General features: G+C 40.8%; 3 protein-coding genes across 5 annotated transcripts in view; 2 read left to right on the forward strand and 1 right to left on the reverse strand.

Annotated features, from left to right (window-relative positions):
- Positions 1-1,715: 1,715 nt before the first annotated feature.
- Positions 1,716-6,106, forward strand: LOC135487793 (tubulin beta-4B chain-like). Its single transcript, XM_064771875.1, has 4 exons — positions 1,716-1,861; positions 3,379-3,487; positions 3,799-3,909; positions 4,226-6,106. Exons 1-4 carry the CDS (start codon positions 1,805-1,807, stop codon positions 5,284-5,286), a joined length of 1,338 nt encoding a protein of 445 aa, XP_064627945.1. The 5' UTR covers positions 1,716-1,804; the 3' UTR covers positions 5,287-6,106.
- A 2,835-nt stretch (positions 6,107-8,941) lies between these two features.
- On the reverse strand, positions 8,942-23,710 carry LOC135487512 (cleavage stimulation factor subunit 3-like). The gene is made up of 17 exons (XM_064771260.1): positions 23,490-23,710; positions 22,679-22,783; positions 22,154-22,249; positions 17,468-17,500; positions 16,810-17,009; positions 16,436-16,562; positions 16,002-16,242; positions 15,555-15,664; positions 15,251-15,367; positions 15,028-15,102; positions 14,675-14,818; positions 14,252-14,354; positions 13,899-14,065; positions 13,619-13,723; positions 13,091-13,339; positions 12,706-12,766; positions 8,942-12,577 (listed from the first exon to the last, which is right to left on the reverse strand). Exons 1-17 carry the CDS (start codon positions 23,535-23,537, stop codon positions 12,381-12,383), a joined length of 2,178 nt encoding a protein of 725 aa, XP_064627330.1. The 5' UTR covers positions 23,538-23,710; the 3' UTR covers positions 8,942-12,380.
- A 1,528-nt stretch (positions 23,711-25,238) lies between these two features.
- Positions 25,239-26,515, forward strand: part of LOC135487455 (dynein axonemal heavy chain 5-like) — a 42,529-nt gene continuing 41,252 nt past the window's right edge. For all 3 annotated transcript variants that reach the window (XM_064771112.1, XM_064771111.1, XM_064771113.1), the window contains exons 1-2: positions 25,239-25,578; positions 25,856-25,923. In XM_064771112.1, coding sequence (XP_064627182.1) covers positions 25,488-25,578; positions 25,856-25,923 — 159 coding nt within the window. In that variant the 5' untranslated portion in view covers positions 25,239-25,487. The remainder of the gene's footprint in view (positions 25,579-25,855; positions 25,924-26,515) is intronic.

Below are 26,515 nucleotides of genomic sequence, written 5' to 3' on the forward strand. Positions count from 1 at the left end.
ATGGACAGGTCAATTTGGTCCATCCCCTGGATTGTCTCCCCATAGTTTTATCAGTGTGCCTTGCCAGTTGTCTCTGGAGAGTCGCCATTGCATTGCCCATCTCCAACAACTTATTTGGCACTGCATCCAACGAACAGTTCATATTGTATCCATACCGGCCGTCACCCCCCACCCCCGCGCTGAAAACCCTGAATCTCAGGATGTCAATATATTGAGACGTTATTGGAATACTGACCAAAGTCACAACCAGGCGGACAAGATAAAAATTGCACTCAGTTACACAAGTTACACATCTCTCTTCATCTGTTATGTGTGACAGTTATCTTGACGAAAGTGTTGCATCCCAAACCTGTTTTCATGTCTCTCATCCAAAAGAACATAACGGCACGAACAATACACAAGGTTACTTGCGATATAACATGAGAATTTGATTTGGCACGAAATGCGGGAAAATTTGCCATAAAGACCGTTGTCATAGTAACGTCCCACATAAGGTCAGAAGTTCAAGTATCAACCACCATTGTCGTATCCACCACCATTGTCGACACGAACAGGTTGCATTGTACAGTAGGTTGTGAAAATGGCCTATTATTTCCCTTTTCATGGCCCAGGTCACCAGTAATGTCAGGTTTTGATCCATGCATTCCAATGCCCACAGATTCCTTCATAGAAATCAAATGTGGTCCGTGGACCATATTGTTCCGGATTGTGAGGTCCTGTAGGTTATGTATACTTAAAAAACTGCGAGATGGCAAGAATATCAATAGTTTCTTGAAAGCGCGCCAACAAGAATTCTCACACGACTTGGACGGACAATGGAACAGAGTTTCACGCGCCAAAATTTCATAATAGCATAAGCTTATAGTCTTTCGGAGCTTTTGATACAAAGAACTGAATTTTTTCAAATATTATGAGATACGTGAACTCAGGCAAACGATTACCATACCTGTCTTTATCTGAAATCAGCAAATGTTGATAAAATCTAAGACAAGAAGGTTTTTGTATCTGATCAAAATTTACCCTTCAATGCTAACGGGAGTATAAGAACATGCGGTTCAGGATGCACCACCTGATTTAGGAGGAGATGGTTTTGGTGTGTGGCGATTAGAGCCAGCATGGACACGGGGATCGGGGATGACGTCCAATGTATGACGTGGCAGAAATAATAGTTCACTGAACAACGAAGACAATTCAGTGACCTTGAGGAATTACATTGTAGTTGGGGGTGCGGTCATGGTACCATCCTTTATATATACTGGTAGGCGCTAAACAAAAAAATACTTAACGCTATAAAGGAAGTTAGGAATGCTTCCAACGTGTTGGTGAGAGAAGCAGTAGAATACACGCTTTTGGCTACATGCAAGATTTAAAAGAAAGTTTTAGGGGACAGTGAAGTCCTTTGACACGAAAGTGTCACACGATCAGAAATTTGGAGAGATGCTATTGCATGGTCTCTTTTAAATTGCGTTGTTATCAATATAGCATTATATTATTGTCTCGTTATAAAGGGCCTAGGCCAAGCTATACACTGGACATTATACAAATGGTTGGAAGTATTTTGACGGACAGAGTTGTCAATTTTGTTGAAGATGAAGGAATGATTTTCATTATTACTGGTATATATAATCGTGATGTAAATAATCATGCTCTATTCATCTATCTTCGATGCGTAATAGCCGGTCATGTGTTAGAGCAATTACCACGACCTATAAAAGCCATACCAAGCCTGCATTCCTCACTTTGCGCTTAGGATACCTACCGTGAACAACCATCCGGCTCTCTCTCCAAACAAACATCTTCAAATATGCGAGAAATTGTCCACCTTCAAGCCGGTCAATGTGGCAACCAAATTGGTGCTAAGGTAAGGCCGACATTCCCCCTTCTCTATTTGCTGCTTTGTTGATGTATCTAGACATGTCATTGCATGATTGAAGAACATAGAACGCTGAAAGCGAAATATCGATCCGAAGGCGAGACCAGAGAAATATTTCAGGTTGCGTGGCAGCCGATGTATGTATTACCCGAACACTGGCGCTTGACTCACCCGCCTGTTATAAACCAATATTGGGAAATTGCTTGAATAATGGGTTTGGGTGCTTGGGGGAGTAGATGTTGGGTTGCTGCAACGTGATGACTAAGCGGAGAAGCTATTTCTAAATTCTATGGTATTACCGGATAGAACTGGCTCCTAGCTGCCGCCATTGATATAGGCCGAGCCGTTAGAAAGATGTTTTCCCTCGCTTTTGTTTAGATGAGGCCTTGAAATGAGAAATTAGGCTGACCCGACCTTGTCGTTTGTCGTTCTCTGTTTGCGCAGGCATGGGACTATGCAGTGACGTCTCAAGCGGCTCATAAAGAAAAAAACCGTCAAGTGGACAATAGCCATTGTTTAGTCGTGGACATGAGCTTGACAATGTCGGGGGGCATCTTGGCACACAAGACCCCCAACAATGCCCGAGACCGCAAAGTCCTTTCATCGTGTTCATGCTTCTAGGAGGTACAATATGACCGGCGAGAGCATTGCAGGACAGAGGGCTGGGGTGAGGGAAGGGTGGCTGGGGGAACTCGGGAATGTCACTACAGCCCATTATCCCATGAATCGCAAAAATAAAGATAGGCGTAGAGAATTTGGCCGTTTGCACTCCATATATACTGTGTCTGTGACTATGACTGTTGAGGGGGACAGTCTGTATATATAGGTACAACATGTATGTCCGTAATAATTTCATTTGGAGCATCGAAACAATTTTGTACTGCTGTCGCTCATGCCTGGTATAGGCCTACAATACGCCTATTCTACAGCCTAATCGTTTCCATCTGTTGAACTCGAGTGCTTTATTGATATGTCTGGGTCTGAATATGAGTCACCACGGCTGTTGGCTCCAAGCATTAACGATTTTCCGGCGAACGCGAACAAATTACGAGCCCGGATATGTTGTGAGTCACAGTTATCCATAGTTTTACAAGCGGGCTGATCAGACTATCAGATCATATCACCTCGCCAAAAAGCTACACTGTGCAAAGGGCATGTAAATTCAACACATATAATATTGCAAATTTACATTTACATTGCAAATTTACCCTAATGTTAGTATTTACAGATCTATCTATTGCTCTGGCCAGACGCAGAAGATCTTGGCTCCAGTTGTTTTCAATATAGTACTCCGCCTCTCGATATTTCATGACGTAGGAGTATTAAGAATAGGCAATACTTGAAGTTAGTTTGAGACAGTATTGTCAGCAGTATCATTCCTCAAAGCCGCTAGCGCAAGTTGTGAGAGATGTCACATCTGACCAGTTCAGTTGCTGGTAACCTCTTGCATCCTCGTTCACTTGAGCATACCTTATGGTAATCTACTGGCCTATTTTTCGTTTCAGTTCTGGGAAGTGATCTCAGACGAACACGGTATTGACCCCACAGGCTCCTACCATGGAGACTCAGACCTTCAGTTGGAGAGAATCAACGTCTACTACAATGAGGCCACAGGTAAGCCTAAACAAACACCGTTACTACGCGGTGCTGTGCGTACCTTGCCATGACCCGAGGTACAGGAGATGATGAGTCGGGAAACATTCAGACGCCAGCCGTCCGTATCTTCTTTCTTCCCCATCTCACTTCCCCTTTCTGACGCAAAGATGTGCAATGCGTAGACGTGTAACGTTGCTCCTATATCACAACGTTACCATACTATAGACCGAGAGAGACAACCAAGGAGAGTGCTACATGATGAGACCCCGAGGACGAGAAGCAGAGATAATAATATTCTCAAGTTTAAAACCGTTTTCTTTTTTTTTCAGGAGGCAAATACGTTCCACGTGCCGTATTGGTGGACCTCGAGCCGGGAACCATGGACTCCGTGAGGTCTGGACCTTTCGGACAGATCTTCAGACCAGACAATTTCGTTTTTGGTAAGTTTCAAGTTTCCTGATGGAATTCCATTTAAGGCATCATCGATTCATTCAAACACTGATGAAACTGGGTAGGCTAACATGCTGAATGTTGTAATTATTTGAGGTATATATTGCTGATGGGTATACTGAATAGCGAGTACTAGCTCCAGTCCTGGTGTCATCCAAGTTTCTTGCATGCTCACTTACACGCGTATTTCCTTGCAAACTATACTATATAATCAATTCATTTTTTTATCAAGGAACATTTGCCTAAAATGTCCATCTCTGTGACACCAACCTTTACTTTAATTGTCCTTTTGTCTCTACCCAACAGGTCAGAGTGGTGCTGGAAACAACTGGGCTAAGGGACATTATACAGAAGGTGCAGAACTTGTAGACTCTGTTCTTGACGTTGTGCGAAAAGAAGCTGAAAGTTGTGACTGTCTTCAGGGATTCCAGCTAACACATTCCCTCGGTGGTGGTACCGGATCTGGTATGGGTACACTACTTATCAGCAAAATTCGTGAGGAATACCCAGACAGGATCATGAACACATTCTCCGTTGTACCATCACCAAAGGTATCGGACACAGTTGTTGAACCCTACAACGCCACTCTCTCAGTCCATCAGCTGGTTGAGAACACAGACGAAACCTTCTGCATCGATAACGAAGCTCTTTATGACATCTGCTTCCGTACCCTGAAGCTGACCACCCCAACATACGGAGATCTCAACCATCTCGTCTCTGCCACCATGTCCGGAGTCACCACCTGCCTCCGATTCCCCGGTCAGTTGAACGCTGATCTGAGGAAGCTTGCCGTCAACATGGTTCCTTTCCCACGTCTTCACTTCTTCATTCCTGGATTTGCCCCACTCACCTCCCGAGGAAGCCAGCAGTACCGTGCCCTCACCGTCCCGGAACTCACCCAGCAGATGTTCGATGCCAAGAACATGATGGCTGCCTGCGACCCACGTCACGGCCGTTACCTTACGGTTGCAACAATGTTCCGTGGCCGCATGTCCATGAAGGAGGTTGACGAACAGATGTTGAACGTCCAGAACAAGAACAGCAGCTACTTCGTCGAATGGATCCCCAACAACGTCAAGACTGCCGTTTGTGACATCCCACCACGTGGTCTTAAGATGTCTGGAACCTTCATCGGTAACAGCACCGCCATCCAGGAGCTGTTCAAGCGTATCTCTGAGCAGTTCACCGCTATGTTCCGTCGTAAGGCTTTCTTGCATTGGTACACTGGTGAGGGCATGGACGAGATGGAGTTCACTGAAGCCGAATCCAACATGAACGACTTGGTGTCTGAATACCAACAGTACCAGGACGCCACCGCCGAGGAGGAGGGTGAATTCGACGAAGAGGAGGAAGAGGCCGACCAGTAGGACTCTAAAGGCATTAATGATGAGACTTGAACAAAATAGATCTGTATAGAACATTGTATCTAGTCAAGAACGGAATGATGATTACTGCAATGGACTTGCCGTATATCAAATTATGCAATGATGGTCTTTCAAAAGTGCAAAGTGTCGAAATGGGGTGAATTTCTCTAAACTAGCAAATGTTGTTTAAATCAACCATTGATGGTTTAGAGGAAATATCCTTACAAAAAATGCCTATTCTACCGAAAATGTTTTCTCATTTAAAGAAAAATCCCATTTCGTATCGTTAACCTGCATAATACATTCTGTGATACTCAAATATTTGGTCCTTTTTAGTAATGATCAATATTTTCACAATGTGGTCTGGTCTGGGGCCTTCGTCACCTGCTGTCCGGTAACAGTATACAGCTTGTGGTACTATGGTTGGTGCTTTTAGTTGCATTTAAAGTTACATGTACGTCTGCCTAATAATGGTGCTCTCCAATACTCCGGTGTTCTTTTGCCTCGTTTCGATGGAGATGCTGTTAATCATCTGGTCACTGCAGCGTCTCGGCACACCAAGCTTATGTATAGTAACAACTGAAATATAATCTGCCTATGCAGTATGGTTGGCTTGTAGCTGACGGTACATGTACAGGCACATAATGACGTATACAATCTAGTGATACTAAACAAGTCTTCGCTTTAATATAGAAGTTATCCGTATGATGTTTTGATGGAGAATTGTTCCCCTATTCTGTTATATCTTTGTACGGGTATATTTTTTCATGGAACTTCCGATTGATGTTCTTCAACAATAAACTAGGTTTGATTAGGCAACTGACATTCGCCTTGTCTCTTTTATGGCTTGGTTCGTCATGTGGGTATCGTTGATGATATTTGCAGTCTATGGCAATATTGCATCATATGTCAAAACGATGGAACGCCACACTAAAAGTGGTACCCTCCGGACGCAGTGTTGGGCTATCTCGCCCCTCCTCCCCCTCTGAAGGCCACTTGATAAATTTCGTTCAAGTATAGGCCCTACCATTCAGACCAAAGTATATATTCATTCCCCCTGAAACCGGGATAAATTGCGAACACCTGATACTCATTAAATCATACCAGCCACTTGCGCACGTTGCCATATCAATTTTCAACAGGTGGTGGTACAATATGGAAAGTGGTGCCTCGAGTACCATCCTGAGACCAATGGCGAAGGAAACCAACTACAATCATAGAACCCCGTCTTCATTTTCGTCGCGTGACGTGTCTAGATTGTGACGTTGTCCATGAAACATCTGAAGCCATGTGTCGGACTCTCGTGGCAGTCCATTTCGTCATCCTATATATAGATCCAACCTTAGAGTAACCAGAATAAAGTCTGGTTACTCTGCAGTCTGGTTACTCTAAAGTCTGGTTACTCTAAAAATCCACCCGAGCGGAGATCTTTCTATATCCGCGTCCCAGCATGTACCATTGTGTCTGCGTTATTTTGTTATATCCATTTAATTGTCCATTAGGAAAATGTCATGATGGGCAAAACTATGTCACTGCAATTTGAAACACTTTGGTAAGTAGTTCACTTCCTCAATTATATCGGAGTGTGACCTTCTGTACACACTGTTCATACGAGAACATAACGTACTGTCTTCTCAAATCGGCGGGCAGAAAATGCATCGGCCACTGATTCAAAGGTCCGTTTTAATTAAAAAGAATTGCGCGGTGGTCGGGATTGGTGGGTGGAGTTGTCACATGGGTCTGGGCACTTACAACGACATGGTCTCGGCTGTCTATTGTCTAATGTATGGAAACTCTGAAATATGGAGAACAACCAAAAACGTTACACTGCAGCCCCTGATTCAACATCCATTTCCATGTTGATATAATGCAACATGAGGAATCCAATAATCAATACCATTACAGCCTAGGTCATCAATTAATTAGCACTAATTAGTCAATCATAAATTAAATGTGCAAGATTGTGTAATCATGCAACCTGAAGCTGAATATTCCTGTTGAAAGATGGTGACTAGGAGTTGGCAGTTTGATAGGGAATATATCAACCATTTTGGTGTTTCACGGTTGACAACGTTGAGTCATGATAAACTGCTCATAATATCTAGTCCCCGAGTAGGCCGGGATGGGGCAATGGTCTTCTGCCCTGTGGTGACCAAACGTTCTTCTGGAAAGGTACATTGCTCTAGCTGGGTGTGGAGCAAGGATCAAGCCGTAACGCATGCAGGCCAAAGTGTCACACATTCCCAGGCCACGAGTGGTGTCCCTTGCAGATGTGAGACCTTTAGCAATCTGTCAGAGTCTAATTTAGAGAGGCGGCCAACTAGACTCCTGTACTGTCCATTTCGTCATCCTGATTGGCATTCCTTCATGGCGACAGGATGAGGCCAGTCCACTGCGTCCAGAGTGTAAGGCCATAAATACAAAATTATCAATCTGCAATTATGAACATAACAGGCTTATCATTTTTTTATTATTATCTAAGTTCACATAAAAATCAGGAGATGATTTATATTACTTTCAGTTGTTAATAGGCCTAGATTTTGGTAGAGCTTACATTAGGCTTGGGGATAATGCCAGCAAGGACATAACATACCATGGAGCAACAGTAACCATAACACAGTAATGTTTTGATTATGTCACTTTACAGTACATGTATATAGAAAAAGAGTGTTTCATTTTGACAAGACCAAGAATATGTCTGTATTGTGTGTAGATAATCTACACCACTTCTGTTCAGAGGTAATGCTGTTCCAGTTTTAGCAGAACTAAAATGTGGGAGTGTGTTCTGCCTTTACACCACTTCAGCTGTGTTATTATCAAAGTGGCACAGATGAAGTGGTAAACAGGAATATACCTGCGATAACTATTAGCAAATAAAACATAACCCTTTCAGGTCTCATCAAGTAATAGGAAGACATGTTGCCCTTTGTAGAAGTCAGTAACCATAGTAACGTTACATCTGACATGGCAAAACAGGCAACAAGAATTCAGCGTTACATTTTATGACTTCAAATGGTGTCATTTAAGCAGGAAAGTTTTAACACACTGTGTTTAAACATCACACAAATACACTGTAAAACTTCCCTGGTTAAAGTAAGCTTCTACCCCATATGTCAGTCCTGTGGTTCCTGTTATAGCTCTCTTTCACCGCACACTAACCAGCCTAGCCCTGATGTCCTCAGAATAGCTACTGCCATCAGTGGTGAAAATAAATCTGATATCATTATTCTCCATGGGAGTGCAACTATATTGATCACTGGTGAATCACCAGACAGTCTGTACAATGAACTGGCAGAGACGTCCATTTATCCCATACAACACAGTGTAATGTTGCAACCATTAGCATGCATGCCCGCATGTGGCAAAAACATTGCTTTATAATTTTTTTCTTTGGAACGCGATTCACATAATTTTCCATAAAGTAGCGGAGACCTCCTAGGTCCACAGTTGGTGCAGAAGTCATTTTGCCTCAACAACTCATAAAATGCATCCTTTTCCTTTTTACTGGCAGTGCAATTCTGCAACTGCTTCTCCAGAGCCTTCATTTCCAGAGAGTCATATCAACAATTTAACAAGACTTTGCACTGACATTTTGTCCTTGGCATGGTGAACCATTGCATGACCAAAAGAACAGGAATGCAGACGCACAAGAAAACAAAATAAAGCAATTGACACCATTTTAAAATACTTACAAAGTTTAATGACTGATTAATCATGTATGTACACCAAGTAGTCCAAATAAAATGCCATCAATACCGGTATGTACCGCTCTTACAATGGGTCAACAGATTTAAATTGCCGTTCTGCCATTACCTCAGGAGGGTACCCTGAAACAGTTTGACAACTTCTACACACAGCATACGAGGTAATTCATTCACCTAGGAATATAATTTAAGAACTAGAGTGAAATCAGTTTTGAAGGCGGATGCTTTTTATATAACGAACAACTCAGTGGTACACATCATTCTGAATCTCAAATAAGTTGAAGTGTGTCTGTTTTAGGAAACATACACTCCTTACATCATGTTACATTGCCTATGCTTTTGGACTCGGTTGGCAACCAGTAGATGTATTCATTGTGCATGTGAACCTGTTTCATCAGATGCCTTCATACATTTTCCTACTACATGTATTAGTAATCATGATAATGGTCTACAACACAGGTTCCTAACAACACAAATAAAAAGTTTGTTTCATTTTTTCCAGCTAGAGTAGGATTATTCCAGAGTGTGCTGCACCATTCCAATTCTCACTATAAGGAAGGGGATGAGACCAAAGATCCCCTAATTCAAGATGGAAGGGAACTTCTATGCCAACTTTACCTAAGAAATTTTTACCATGAAAAACATGACAAATTTCTTTGGCCTTGGTACTTGGAATGCCTGGTTGGTGTGACAACCATTTTATATTTGATTCATGAAAAGCTGATAGAATATCCTGTGCAAATAATGTGTGTATAAGCATATGCGACGCACAGAGGAGCTGGGTAAACTTGAAATGAAACTCACACATAGTCAGACAAAATGAGGGTCAGGAGATCCTATTTACTTGACAAACACAAACCACAATCTGGGTCAGATAAAATAAAATACCGCCAAAATCTGAACAGGACAGGATCACGTTTTCACAGAATAATTTAACCCCCTAAAAGAAGACAGCCAATGAAGACTGCCAAGTGGCCTTGAAAATAGGTGCGGATTGATTTTATCTCTCAAAACAATAACGAATATGTAAATAGTAAAGACTTATGGAGCCAAAATGACATCCTTGTGTTACATGCAGAGTACAGCAAAAGGCAGACTTTATATGAAAAAGGTCACCCTTGAATGGGAGCATATGCACCATATATTTATGAACTTTTTTTGTTCATATTTTGAGGATAAATATCACTGCAGGTCAAATGGCTTAGGAGAGAATTACTCCTTGGTGGTCATTGGGTGTATAAGCGTGTAAATCCTCCAATGCTGTGGCCAACAAACTAATTAAACAGTTTATAATACCTTTCACTGTTTGTAGTATTAAGTGTGGATAGTGCAAGCCTAGGCCTGATCCCTGTGGTCAACATGACTCAACCAAGCTGGTGTTTATCACACATTGTTCTTAGCAAAATACGCAGGATTTGTCAACAAAAAAGATAAAAGGCTATCAGAAACCAAGGCTGACAAAAATACAAGCAACTAAAGCGTCTATCTGTATGTTGACAAGGAAGCTGAGAAAGTACTCTTAACCAACTAGTAATTAGGTGGGAAAGCCTGAGATGCCATCAGGGTAAGATAAGCTAAATGAGTCTTCACTTTTTTGAGGAAATGAGTCATTTTTGCTAGTGAATATGTTGTGTAGTAATAGTATCCTTACAAGTAGGCCTGCTTTACAATAAAGGAAATAACCAACAGAAAAATACTTCGGGCTTAGTACAGACAATAAGCAAGAAGTCCTTGCAAGAAGTCGTTGACTCATAGCTTGGTGAATTTATACACAGTGATAAGAACTGAAAGATGTAGTGTTGAGCTCAGAATGCATTGGAATTCCAGTCATCTTGAATTGAAACTTCTCTAGATGGCAGCACTATCTGGGCCACTCCTTGGTTGTCAAGGTGCACAACAAAACTTGTTAACCCTTGGCAGACAGGTGACCCTAGAAGATATTAGGGAAAATAATATTCTTCTGAGAGAATGTTTGTGCAGCCGTAAACATAGAAGCAAGATGACTGATGGTACTGAAAATGATGACTTGGTAACCCCATGTAGCCTTTTAGATATATTTTGGGGCTTTTCTGAATTATTTTGAGGTTACCAAAACGTCATAATAATACACTACTTTTATGTCTTTGATCAAGAACCAATTTTCACTCAAATTTCTGCTTTGCTAAACTATTTAGCCAGTGTCTTCTCTGCAGACCAGTGCAGCCATCTGGTGACGAATTAATACACCATCTGTGACCTTGTGACCATGAGTCATGTTTTTAATTCGTTCTTGTCTGGGTTGGGTGTCTGGAATTGATTTATGCATGACAAGTACTGCCATCTATTTATACACTAGGAAATTAATGTTGGCACAGTTATGAGTCAACAGAACGCACCCTAATCTACTTATTATAATGATGGGTGGATCGTCCACACCCACTATGATATATTATAAACATGTGATTCATATGTTCAGACTATCAGCATAAGAGAGAACCAAGAAAACAACACAAATACCTAAAGGACCAGTTGAAAATATAAGAAGACTTTCTTAAAAGAGAAAACGACAAATTCTTTTTCTCCAGAAAATAATTTCACTTTTATTTAATAAAAATTACCACTGGACAGCAAAGGAACTGTCGGACAAAATGACTGAATGGATTTTAATGATTTTCAAAAATCTGCTTTCGGTTTCAAGCCAAAATATACATTTCATATACACTCTAGTTTCACGAATCTAAGACTGGTTCTGAATGTTCAAATGATGTGCATGCAGTTTGATAGACAATGGGTTTGTGACACCAAGTTGTCCCATGGTCATGACCTCCCAGCTTGGGTTCTGCTTTGATTTCGTTGTAAATAATTAACCAGGTCTTTGATTGGCGAAACTGAAGTAAGTTGAAATTTCAATTTGACAAGGTGAACATTTTAAAATTCATTTGATGTTCAATTTGGTGATTAAGATTTATGTAGCACTCCTACAACCATTTCAATTAAAATTGCAGCCCACCTCAAAGAGCCACGTTATACAGTTCTCTGAACCCTGTAGGCACTACCATATCAAGTTATGTTCAAGACTTCAGACGCAGGAAAGAAATTCACAACAGTTTGAAATACACAAATTATTCTGAAGAAAAGTACACAAGATGTGAACGGATTAGGTTTCTGAGCCAATCCGCTTCTGTCCAAAAAAAGTATGAACTTCACTTCAGTCATTCCAACCTCGCCCAAATAGTAGCACAACTAAAATGTCCCTTGGTAACACAATCAAACCAGCCCAAATGTAAGTAAGTTCTAAAATCCAATCAATAATCAGACCTTTGATAGTGTGACAAAGGATATAATGTCATAAAAGACGTGAAACATCCAACAAGCTGTTATAGGTTACCATGAGAAGAGTTTAACAATAACTGTCTACTTCACACGTTTCTGCTGCCGAGCTCGATAAATGTCATTGACAGGTGGTGCCACAGCCTCTTCATCTTCGCTGTCCTCTGCATCGGCATTTGTCGTCGTTTTACGCTTTCGCGATGAAACCGAAGCTTCGATTGAATACAGGGTTCCGGCGTCCATTTTCCCAGGATCCACACCATTCTCGACAGGATGAACAACTGCAAGGAGAAGAAAACTTATGTATTAAAATGACATAAAAACTCAGAGACAAAATTGCATTACGTCTCAATTACAGCAGCTGGGATAAGGATGGAGATGGTCCTAAGAAATGGGAAAAGAAACTTACCATCGGGCAGTTTAAGATCTTGGAAGTGTTTGATGAACTTGTCAATGAGAACAAATGGACCCTGAAAAGGTAACATAATTGTAAACAATGCGATCTTCAAGTTTACTGCAGCTAATATCACATTTGTCAGTCAAATTCTTTTTCTTCAAGTTGCCATTCAATTGTCTTGATGGCATTGTATTATAAAGAGAAATATACAAATGTCATACCTATAAGATTGAGGTGTCCCAATGCTAAAAAGCTCAATCGCTCAAGTTTGAAGTAATTTAACACAGGCATGGAAACACTTTTAGGAATGAGAGTGAGTTTAAGTAGTCATTAAGGAATGAGATAATCTTATATGTCTGCACCTCCCTTTGTGAAAAGAACATGGTTATTCACGTACCCTAAAACTTGTTGGTGGTGGTAAGACGGTCATGAGTTCTGATGCAGCCGGTGGGGGTGGGAATACACCGCCTGAAACTGGATGGGCACCCGTTGGGACAATGGCTTTTGGTTTGAATGGCAGCATCTGGGACGTATCCGGTTTAGGATAATACGGACGATTTTTCTTAGCTTCAACTTCATCAATGTCATTGACTCCTGCCAACTCAGGATGAAGCATAATCTGCATGGCTGCCTGCTTTGACGACTCCTGCCAAAATAATGAAAGACATCTGTGTCAAGATCCAAATTCATATCCCAAAGCTCGACCCTTTTAAAGGGAGACTGTAGGCACAAGCCTGGTAGGTCTGATTCTATGAAATGGGTCTCGTTAGCTAAACCATGAAAAAAACGGCACTCATTTGTTTGCAAGAATATAGGAAGTTTGCCAAGTTCGAAATTGCGCCAAACATTTCTGCAAGAAGAGGACACGCTTTTCATGCAAACATTCATCTGATCGGCAGTAATTTTGGATGAAGAATGTGCTTACCCTATATCCAAGAGCCTTCAACTCGCTCGTTGAGCAGGGGTACAAGTCCAGGTATCTATACCGATCAACCAGCAGCGCAGTTTCTTTGCCTTCAAATTCTTGTAACTGAAACAGGAAATGAATAGGTCATATGTAAAAAAATGGAAATCTATTAGAGGGAGAGAAGAAGAAGCAACGGTTACCACCTTATGCATTTGCATCGTAATGATATCAAAATTCCTGCATCTTCAGGTGGTTATTCTGCAATTGATTATCAAAGGAATGCTAGTCCAAGACACACCTTTTCAATGACTTGTGCCCGTCTCTTCTCCACCTTTAATATACTGGCCAGATCGCCAATGTTGGACTCAAAGTCAAGGAACTGACTCCAGATTTCCCTCGAGTGTTCTGGTTCCAGTTGACCTGATGACAAAACTCGCTCAAACAACACCCTTGTGTTGTTGTCCTCTGAAATTGTAAGGGTATACATGAATGATACAAATAACAAATCAAATCAAATTCTGCTCACGCTATGAATACACCCCTGATAGTGATGGATACACTTCAACTTTCTTTGCCAAGCAGCAGACATTCTGACGTTTTAACGAAATCTTTAAGTTCAAATACAACAACCTTCTGGTCATTTTCTCTTACCGTTTAAATGTGACATGTAATCTATATATGCCAATATATATTCTGGAATGTGACCATACTTCTTTAGACCAAGCTCGAAGATCTTAAATGCTACATTTTTATCCTGAAATAAATCGAAACAATGATAAACAAAGGAAGGATGAGAGAATGAACCATTCTCAGCAACCAATGCAAGATTCTTAACAAAAAGTTCTTTTCTCCAAAAGCCAAAGCTCAACTAGGTACCAGCTTTTTCTTCGGTTCTGTCACTAACTGGGAACCGGCTGATCAGGTAAGGAAAACCTGTAATGTTCATTTCAACTCAATGGCATTTCGCCTTCTCGAAGAGATAACAGATTACGCTCCAAAGGTCAAGGTGAAGTGACATATCTGATGTTTTGCCATAACTGAAATACATAGTAATCTTCTCGCTGTTCAACTCACTTTACTACAGTAATATTCCATGAGAGCTGCTGCCACATAAACATGGAACTTCGACCTGGGATCCTCTCGGCCCACCTTGAACACAATTCTGGCCGACTTGATCCCCTCTGCTCGTCTCGCAAACTTCATGTATTGAACGTACACCTAGAAATAACAATGAAGATAGGATGTATAGAGAACCAGGGATTTGATTACGATCACTGATCAATAGGCTAGTTTACTCGCAATAAAATCAAAATCTGTATCCACAGTGAAGTACAGTTATCTTCATACCAAATGAACCAAGTTTCCCCTAATTCAAATGATTTGTCCTGTCTGATGAATTCAGTGAGCAGCGTAAAAGCTGTACTTACCAGTGTTGGATCCACAAATTCAATGGCTAACAGCTTTTTGTAGATACTGTGAACTTTTTCATACTTCATTCGACTCTGAAAGAACAGTTGTGGGTGATAATTTATATCAACAAAAACGCAACAGAAGTTACAAAAAACAAATTCTCACAATGACTCGCAAAGTAAAAACAATCAATTTATAGCAAAATTGTTTAACTATCTACAGTACAGAAACAGAACCCACCTCTTCAAAGTCAGCGTATGCAAAGTATAGCAACATGTTCTCCTTGAGTAACGTGGTTATGGCCCTCTCATACATGGACGATGCTTCTTCTGCGAAAAGCTTACCAGCATTCTGATCCTAAAAGGTAAAATAGGTCATTACTTTCAAAGAGACAAATGTGATATGACATAACTTTCATCTTCAGGAGTGAGAAGAAGACTTTCAGAGGCCAGGTACAGTCCTTTTGCCCCTTAGAGAAGAATTATTTGGTCCAACCTTTTGGGATGCCTGACAGAATCTATGAAATCTGGGACAATTTACTTACCCCCTTTTCTGTGAGTAATTTACTTGACTGCTCGAGGTATGAAGCTGCTTCGTACCAAATGTCGGGATGATGTCCGAGACACAACAAACACTGCTCATACGCAAACATGACTGGAAGAGACAGATGATGCATTCAGCACAGATTGCAGTAATTGAGGCTGATGTTATTCACAAGACGTTTTGTCGTACTAATGACTTCAAAGATGTCCAGTTACAGGAGAGAGTGAGTCGATGAACAGGAAAATGCTCTCTAAATCAGTTTATGATTAAAGATTGATCTTTATCGGTGTAATTTGTGAATTTTCTCAGCTTGCTGGGCATGCAGACGTCCCAAGATGCACAGTCATTGAGAAAATGTTGTCAATACTCTGTATAGTTGGAGCGGGGAACAGCCCTGCACACCTGCCGATGACCACAAACAACCACACTAGATGCACACGTTCCATACCTCTTTTTGTGATAGTAGCATGATCCTCTGTCCTGAGTGGATTCGACTTCTCCCATGAAATGTACTTTTTCCACAAATCAACCTGCTTGGCTTCTTCTGGATTATTCTGGGGCGGTACTGACGGCATCGTCCGGTTTAACCCTCGGATTATGATTTCATACTCTTTCGACACCCTTCTAGCATTCATGTAGTCGCGTGAACGATCTTCCGTCCATTTTTTGGCTATCAATGGATTGATGCTCTGCAATCAAAATTGTAAAGGTTTTATCATACGACATTTATAAACCAACTAATGTTTAGGCAAACACCTCGATAGGTGAACTTTTAGGTAGAATCAATAATCAACCAGGCCTGTTGCAGCTAGCCAAAACTGGCACAATCCCATCACACCGAAAGTGGAAAATCCAGATGCAAAATTATTTAGTCCAACTTACATTTTCGTAGTTGCAGTAATCCTTCCATAGAGTTTCCAGATTCATCATGGGGTTAACTATACCTCTCTGGTAGACTTTTCTCACTGCTGTTATTCGCTGATTCTCAGCATATGACCCTACAGCTTCTCTGGAACAGGAGCAATGTGTAAAGTGATTTTTTTAGTGACAAAAGATGACAAAACGGCCATCTCAAGACAAAAGTAACGACATATTATTCTCATGAAGTTACAATACAAGACACTGGACATTGTAATTTCAAAAGCCACAGTCTGATCCGAGAAATGCGTACTTGCTTTATTATACCACTGTTGGATTAAGGTACACTCCCAAGTTGCACGAGACTGTAGGACACAGTCTAATAACTTTATACTTACACAGATTTTAAGAACGCAATATAATCCGACCAGATCTGGTATGACATGATGTCCATTCCCATTTTGTCAAGAGCAAAGTCAAAAGCCTGTGCCATCTTTTCTCTGAATGTTGGAAGTTTGCCCTTTGTTTCTCTGATGTAGTTGAGATATGTCTTCCACAGGTCTATGTTGAGAACTTTCATGAGACAACGCTGGAAAAGCTGCAAGCGAAACAAGTTGGCAATAATGATACCGTCAACCAAAAGCCTGTGGACAGCACATGGAGTTGTTTATTTCCTCCATCCAAGCTGGGAGAAGCTGAATACATTTCTAGAATAACAGAACAGGTTCGTAGGCTTGCAAGCCAGCAACATTGAAGTCTGGGTCCCACTGTCAGGGTCGCTATGTTGGACAATCTATGCTTTACAACTTTGAATTGAAGGAGTCTGTAGAACTGCACACAGCACCTCAATAGCATGTTAAACCATATTGAAACTGTCTCATCAGGTGGGCATGACCTGGTGGCAATGAAGTTGCTACCAGGGTACTAAAATGAATCAGATAACTGCTGCAGAGCAGTGAACCATGTACATGTAACCACACATATACCGTAATCACTGAAAGGCCTAAGCAACTTTGGGAAATAATGATCAAATCATTCACATGATGAACAACTTACCTTCTCAACTCTTTCATAATTTCGTGATTTCATCTGGAAAAGGGTAGAACAAACATTGCAGACTGATGGGGCAGAAACATACGAGAAGGATTCACCAAAAATGATCATACCTTACTGCCAGTCACCAAAAGAAGCACTTAATGGTCATGCCACCAGGTTAATTGATATAACACTAGAAATATTTGTTTCAGATGGGAAGTGGACATAAACAGTCATGTGTGCATGTGGATACCGTGATGTTTGACGTACCACGCTTCCATCTTTCCACGTTTCACCCACAAGGTGCACCACGTGGGTCAACAATGTAAACTTGACACCCAAAATGACGATGCCTTTTCTGTGATGAGGTTCCCTCCACAGTCCCTACAATGCCTGCACAGAGGAAAGGAAACGGAGGTCCAGGAAAGGAAAAAGAGGTCCAGGAAACTTGGTCAGTCCAGTTGTGCAAATGGTTAAAATAACAATTCTGGGGTCATAGTCTAAACCAGTGTGTGGTGAGATGAAACTCCTCTGAGCTACTATATTCTCTTGTGTCCTTGAGCAAAGACATCGCCCCTACCAATATGCTTCTGACCAAAAAACCGGCCACAACTAGCTATGCGCATCCTCTCAGGGTAAGGCAGTGATATTTTCTCAAGTTGACTCTTTTTCTGTTTACCCAGTATGACATAACGAGTTTGAAGCCAGAGAAACTCATCAGTTTTCCAGGGGAGATGGTCCAGCAACACAAAAGCAGGAAGGCATTTGTCCCCGTTTTGATGCACACCCAAGTGAAAACCAGTGCCGCCGGTCATTGTTACAAGTGACCAGGTGAGGACTCCCACAGGATTTAGTTTCTCTGACTTCAAATACTTGTTTCAGTACCTTTCCATCATTGAGGATAATATTAGGATAGGAAGAAGATGAACAACGAGAGAAATACACACGAAAACATAATTTCTCTCATTTATAAGGATTTATTACAAAAATACAATATAGTAAACTATGGCAATGCTGACTACTTGAGTTAACAAAAGAGTTTTCTCAACATTAGCATGAAGTGATTTTTTTAGTGAAGCCAAATATTGCTGTATCAGTGTAGTGTGTGCCTCATCATAGATCCGGTCTTCTTATTGATCCAATAGTACTTTGGGCCTACAAGCTTGTAAGCCATGTGAAGTGATAGAAGTCTACATGAAAATGTAAAACTCAATTCATAGAATTTCAAACAAACCTGTGTTTTTCAAGGACATTTGTAACCAGTTGGATTAATTAACGCTTCAGTGCTGTTACATGACCTCATCCTCATCAACAAGTGTTCCATGATGGCCAATAGGTCAGCTTGTGTTATCGATTTGCTTAGTTTGATAATGGCATCCTCAAAGCAAGTGTCATTCATTCTGATATTCATCATAATTTCAAACTCCATTATTTAGTTACCAGGTTTAAGTGCAAGTCTTTTTAAAATACCCCTATGTACTGGACGTGCAGACATCTTCGCTGCAATACTGGATGGCAAGAAATGATGGTAAATCAACACTGCAATCCGTGCTCTGGTGGGCAAGAATCCCCTAAAGGCGAGTTGTCGCTACTTCTGGCCATCGGCGCTACTTTCTGCTGCACCTCTCGGGTCCAAGTCATGTCACCAACGGCTTTATAAACGAGTTAGTCAGTAATTGACTAGGACTGTCCACAGTGCCATGTGACCCTATGCCTATTATACAGAAAGGGGCCATTGAGGGTTCCACAGATTACTGATAAGATGACCTCAGCAGTTAGGATTTTACTACTGCTTGAAGTCAAGTCTCAAAGTATTTAGCCCAAGACAGTGTTTGCATTAACTGCCTTGCCAAAGTCTCAATACTGCAAAACGTTGCTTCAAATGACATCCCGCTCAACGCCAGTGTGATGTTTGGAGCGCTTTATCCGACTGTTTGCCCTCATTGTTTTGTAATGCTGCCGTTTTTTTTCTCTGTCTGCCCTACATATTGAAAAGTAATGGGTCTCCCTAGCCGTCTCTGGATGGAAAGACTGAAATATGGGCAACAACCATGACGAATCTGTCACTTGTATGGCGATTTATAATGAACCCCAACGATTCTACCAGAAAGAATGTAGGGTCTCAATAATCTCACTTTCAGGTGAGGGGGACATCCTAGGCTTCCTCCATACCAATTATCATGTGAAGGGGAGTAGCATAAAAATTACACTGGTCAATGAGGATAGCCAATCCGACACGTACAGCAAGGTCGCAAGGACTGGCTCCACTCAATCAGTAGGATTTGATTACTCCTCCATATTGGATTGTTACCATGGGTAAGCCACATCCAAATACACAAGGGTTGTTGGATATGTGACACGGAAAGACAGCTCTTCAAGTCCGATTATCAATTGATTATTCACCCTGGATGTTCTGCTGAACTAATTAAGAGACAAGACGAGTCAATAATGCAACAACAAAAGATTCAAATACAACGAATGTATTGAAAGTAAAACACATGGTACAGGTACACATGTGGGAACAGCTCATGGTACTGATCAACTTCTCAAACCTAATCTTTTTGAACGATACACTCATTAAGTATTCATGGACTCAGAAAAGTGATTAGCTTTAGCAATAATAATCGACGTTAAAAATTTAACTTTAAAGTTTATTATCATTATGAATTGAACTTGATGAGATAAAGTGGAACTGAGTGTGACCATGGTGGTGTAGTTTCCATTGAAAACAAGCACACGAGGTAATGGCTTGCAACCTGGGTAGAAACTGATTGGAAATAATCAATTCATCTTTATCTCATTTTCAACTTTTCACTCCAGAACAGAAGTTCTTAAGCTTATTGGTCAAGTGTCTGAGACACAGCCAAAGTTGTGTTCTCAGAATTGCTTCCTTGATGATGCTTATGACATGAATGAGTGGTTGTTCTATTTCCTCATCTTTTGTGCAACACAACTAACCTCTCCCAAGGAAGTCGTACAGATTGTTCAAAGGCATCAAGACACAAAAGAAATAGAACAAGACTAACTCGTTGGATTTGGAATCAACAGAATTTATAGCAAAAATATTACTTTATATGGTACTTCAGGTGAATTTGTCGCTCAAAAATATTGTTTATCTTACGTAGCACCTCATGGCAAATGGCAGCAAAGTGTATACACAATGTTAACAAACTACAATAACATACAGAAAAGTAGAAAATTGTAGTTATAAATGCATTATTAAACAAGTGTAAAATTGTGTAGAAAATATTAAAATCGATAATACATGTACAATAAATCTACATGTCTAAGTGCACCTGAAAGACAATGGTTTTTAATCACACCGTAGTACAAGAGCTTCAATTCAATTCTCACACTCACAAGCATTACATGCAGGGCTGAAATTTCGCACTTCACATGGCCATTTTTATCTCCAGCCAAGTGCTACAGTAATCGTAGCAGGGAAATTTCAGTCCCGACATGTACAACAGCATCAGGTGTATCAGGGGAAGGGGGGTTGTTTTGTAATGGGCTTAGACTTGCGACATTTGTTTATAACTGATGGTGGGTACACTAACAACTGTCACACATTACCACATCAATCAGGGTCACTGCCAGATTACATTTTACACACCCTCAAGAAATGTACCAAAAATGTACAGACCAAGAATGTTTTTTTTCCCTTTTTTCCCTATTTTTTCTGCACCCCGTCCCAGTCAAACTGATAGTCCCTCACTAGCCTGATTGAGGATAGTAATACTGAGTACAGGTCAAAATAAAACAAACTGGCACCAAATGTTTCCTGGGTTTCATAGAAAACGTTTTTTAGGGGGACACACTGTAGATAGGACATTTATACGGACACATATGTCAGTCAAGGACAGTCTCCCAAAGAAAATTACATTCTCAATATTGGATATATTTTGACTTTGATCCCTGCTCAGGTGGTGGACAAGATCCGAGTCCTAAGTTCACCTGTCTAGTCCACTGGCCTGCAGAGAAACTTCACAGAACTGTCCAATGTGTATTTTCTACAGAAAGGACACTTGTCTTAGGGCTAATTATACATCATGGGGTTAATCAACACACACAACACACCCAAGAGAAAGCAGAAGCCCCAGTACTTGAGCACACACACATCACAGACATACAAGAAATTTGAACTCGATTGATAACTGAAAAACAAGGGGCAGGCATTTAAATGTTTTATTCGGGAAATAGTGCATCAACTGGACAAGCTGAGACAATCCTACCACTATGATCAGTGAAGAACTGGGAACTGGTAGCATATTATGACTGTCCAAAAACTGCTATCAAACATTTACACATGACAACCCCATTTGGACTGAGCTATTTGTAAATACTGACTTTCAATTACACAGTTTTGAGAAATCTGAACATTTCTTTTCAGTTCCACATATTACTTCATTTTGTACTCCAAAATTGCTCCTCAGTCCAAAAGAGGGAAGTTCAAAATCTCACTCCAGTGAATTTTTCTAAAAATTTCTTTTAAAACCTCAATCAAATGAGAAAGTCTTTGACTCCTTTATTAACCACACCACGCAGAACCAATCAATTTTAGGGGACCTACACCAAAAAGGTAGCACACAATGAAGTAATAAGTGACTGAACGGCACCATACGAATTGGTTGGATCTTACCACAGCTAGAGCTGCTCAGGAACTCAGTGAATCTGGCAAACTTGTAAGTTTTAAAAACAGATATAAACCTCTTGTTCTATGTAAATCTTCCAGTACTTTCCGCAGTTGGGGAACTGGTTCACCAGACGTTCGTAGACGGCTCTTGCATCTGCAACTTGTTTCATCTGAAAAAGTTATTGAAAGTTTGAGAATACGAAGCTACACATCACTATATAAAACTCATTTCCCAGAATATAACCAATTTGATATCACAGCATGTAACTATCCTCAATGGCTACATGTATGCTTGTTCAAGGCACTATGTCATCATGTAAATGTATGCAGTATCCATATACCAATATGACTACTATCAATAAGTTGACTAAAACAACAGGTTCATTGAAATCTGCCAAAACTGGAATGAAAAATAAATTAATCAATCATATATTAGGTAACAAAGAAACCACATCACAGACTTCCTACTCAAAAGGGTTCCGGTTAAATAAACCATTCGACCTATTCAGAATCGCACAGTCATAGTTATACATGTATTCCAATGAATTTGTGTCAGAAACATGTTTTTTCTCCCATATATGCATGACATTTAATCATACCTGTGCATCCCTGATAAGCACGCTCCATGCCTCTGTATCATACGGATGATCTTCTATCCTCTTGTCAGCCTTCCTGACCTTGTCTGGCACAAATGCTCCAAGATCCTGCAAGAAAATGTAAGGACATTTTACTTGTGGGGCGAAACTATGATGTTATAAACTTTCTATTTTATAATGCCAACAAGTTGTAACTATTCCCATTCCTTCAAAACCATGAGTGCAAGTTGCGATTGTCAAGGTTTCAGCAAATTACTGGATGACAATATACCGTATATTATTGAGCACAGAGAACTGGAACATAAAACTTGTGCATCGAATTACTAACTGGTTGCAACTGGCGAGCCTCTATCGATGTTGCATGTATACAATACATGTAGCATGGAAGTTCCTATAAGAACTCTATGAATTGGTTTAAACTGGATGTTTGCAAGGCAAGGGCGGATCAACCATGCTGTGGGTCCTGTTCCTGGACATTTATCTTCTGGGAATCTAGTGGAAGCATGGTGACAAGCTTCTGGAGTTGATATGGATAATTAACTTAATAATTAAACTCTCAGTCTGAATGACAGAATCTGATAACTACATGTATTATTGTAGGTGGTGTAACCCACCAATATCTGGGAATTCTGTCTTCCAGATTCTTGTGTGTCCCCTCATTATCCGGGGCAGCAATTTAAAGAAAGAACATGTGCTGACATTACATATTAATTACAACTGTCTTATGCACACCACAAAGCCAAGGAAGCAGAGCCCTCTTGACATGCCCCGTGCGTACACGCAGTTGCGCAACCTCTCTATTGTGTCTTCTTACCTCGCGAGGAAACGGAACGACTGTTGAAGTGGCAGCTTCACTCGCCATTTTCAAGCAGTGCTGCTTTTGATACTTCTTCAAAGATATGTTCTAACAAAGCAATAACAACTTATGAATAGACTCAACATCAAATTTAAGAGAAAGAACGGTTCTTTATTGGCAAACGAGCCCAAAATATTTTACATAAAAGGCCCTATTTCCCTCAAAAACAATCCACCATGTTCGCTATCATTGCGCATGCGCTAAATCGTACGAGGTTTCATTTTCTAAGGGTAGAGGGCAGCATCTACCACCGGTGATTATTTTACTTTGGGCGGGAGATTCAACGTGAGGCACGCCTTTGTGTTAACCCGTTTACCGCCAAATTCCCCTGTCATTCTGTTACCCTGGTTTCTGATGATCACGATTATGCCGTAAAATGCAAAAAAGAAGAATTAGTTGAGTTGACATTAATGACAACAGTAATTTTTGGCAGATCACAGTTGCTCTGAACCCTCAGGAAAAATGTGTCTCAATTTCATCATGGTAAATCCACAATTCACCATGGTAAACTGACAGCACTTCACCATGGTGAATTGTACGTAGAATTGGGACAGTGAAATATTTTACCATGGTGAGCATGGTAAATTCTACATTCACCATGGTGAGCAATTTCATAAAGGGATTGCATGAAATCAGAACACCAGACCTGAAGAGACAGACTGCAACAACCATACCATAACATGCTGTCACAACCAGACCTGATAGACAGGAGATGCTGATATAACCAGACCTGATGAGATTGCAGATGCTGCCACAACCAGACCTTGATAATGAAAATCGGAGAGATGTGTATGTGTCAAATTCACCAACTTATGCATGTTAGTCACACACTCTCCGAAGACAGTCACAACCCTGGAGGAGACACTACAAATTGTATTTTGCTTCATCATTACATGACCGGAGACTAACCCACAGATCACCAGCTCAAAGTCAACAAGTAGGATCTGATATATTGAACCAGTCAACACTCAATATAAGAACATGGTCGATCGAATTCTCCGTCTCATCCTCGTGCAATGTAGATCTTACACAACAGCTCGACCCTGCTACAGAGAAGACAGTTATTATAATGTATGCCTTCGATCTTCAGATTGAGTCTTGTGTGTTTGAAAGATTCTTGTGCTTATTGGCAACTCTATCTCCCACCATCCCGACATTATTTTGTTATATCATTGTGGCCTGGCCTACCTGAGGTTGTGACACCTCGACGTGACCACTGAGAAGATAGTTCACAGCCTTGCTGCCACAGAGACAATGTATTGTAATGTTGACACCTGGCCTGTCTGAAAGTAGACATCCCGACCCACACCCCCTTCCCCTTAGGGAGGGGTGGGGGTGGGGGTGGGGGTGCGTGAGCTGGACGTTTTGTGGAGGTGGACGGTAAACGGGATTAATCATTCCCATGGCCTTAGCAAGTTGTATACATGTCTCCATGACAATCAGGTGCGCGTATTAATACGCAGGTTGAAGGTCTACTTCTTAACAAAATCACTAAATACACGAAAAGTTTTAGCATCTAACATTCAAAGATTGTTATATAGATACGTTTTTGTTAAATCAAGTCGTAATTTCTTGCGTTACTTGTCTCAAAATGGCCTGTCTGTGAACGAACTATCTTCACAAGGCACATCACTCTGGTGCTGCCGCCTCTTGCCTTCCGGTCAGATTACAAGCGTAACTTGACACTTACAGTTACACTACAGTGTTTTACATGTTTTCGTGGACGACCAAAGCTTACATCCATCAGTAATTGTCGATGTCTATTTTTTCTAGTGATAGTGCCTGTTTTTCTCCCATTTGAGCAGCGATTGCATAAAGTAAGGTGCTGGACCAGCCACCAGAGGCAGAGCCAGCTGAGTAGGCCTACTGAGGCTGAGTACATCTACAGACAGGCACAGGCACAGCAGCAGTGATCAGTGTGACATTTGATTGTGCTGGCCAAAGTCCACAGAAAAGATGGCTGATGTGTCAGAAAAAGAGGCAAATAAGGGTGATAGCCCTAAACCAGATCAAGAGGTTGCACCTCCCCTGATCTCCATGAATAAAGGTGAGTGCAGTCGCTGATTTATATGATTATGATTGAGTATGAGTGGCTACTGCCTGGTCCTCGCACTCGCACAGATCAGATTATGATTAGGCCTATATAGTGTGTTTAGGATGCTGCTCATGCTTGCTTCAAGAATGTGTGTGATGATAAGGATGGCAAACTTCAATTCAGATTGGGCCCTTCAGATTTGGGCCCTACTCCACTCTTATTATTCCTATGGCCTCGTCATATCATGAAGTGTTGATTTCAATTCATCAACCATTTGGGGCTTTTTCAGGGAAAAAAGCTGAAAAAGAAGATGACAAAGATGTTGGTAGGCGGAGGGCATCCCTCATCCCTGGAAAGGTGAGTAAGCCACGGTAGTCGGTACATCATTCATGTACGGTAGATGTAACAGTAGTTGGGTAGGGTCTGTTCAACCAATGAAAGAAGATCTATCCCAACTACTTATGTTCCCTGAGAAAAAATGTTTGAGTAGCATACTTGGGATAGAAGAGATAGAATATTTTGGTAAAAAATACTGAAGAAAGAGAACTTTGACCAATGATTTATTCCTTCTCATTGTGTGACAAGTTTCCTAAAGACAAGTCAGTGACTGAGTGAGTGGTTGAAATTTAGATTAAAATAAACTTTTTTGCTTCAATATACTGTGGTTTCTTGTCAAAGCTGGCCTTTAAATACTGCTAGCTTTTAACCTGAGTAACGAAAGTCTTATCATCTTCTTGGTGAAATTGCAAACAAATTGCTCATTGTCACAGAATTGACTTGTATAATACTTAGAGGTTAAAAATATAAATGCAACAATGAATAATTTATTAGAACCTCACTTTTATCAAGTTACTAAATTGCGAGGGATAAACTTTGAGATAATAGTTTCTTTCAAAAATGGTGAGTTTTACATTTCTGAATACTTCTATATCATATCCGTACAGCTAGT

Source organism: Lineus longissimus, chromosome 5, assembly GCF_910592395.1.
Source record: "Lineus longissimus chromosome 5, tnLinLong1.2, whole genome shotgun sequence".
NCBI classification, from domain to species: domain Eukaryota; kingdom Metazoa; phylum Nemertea; class Pilidiophora; order Heteronemertea; family Lineidae; genus Lineus; species Lineus longissimus.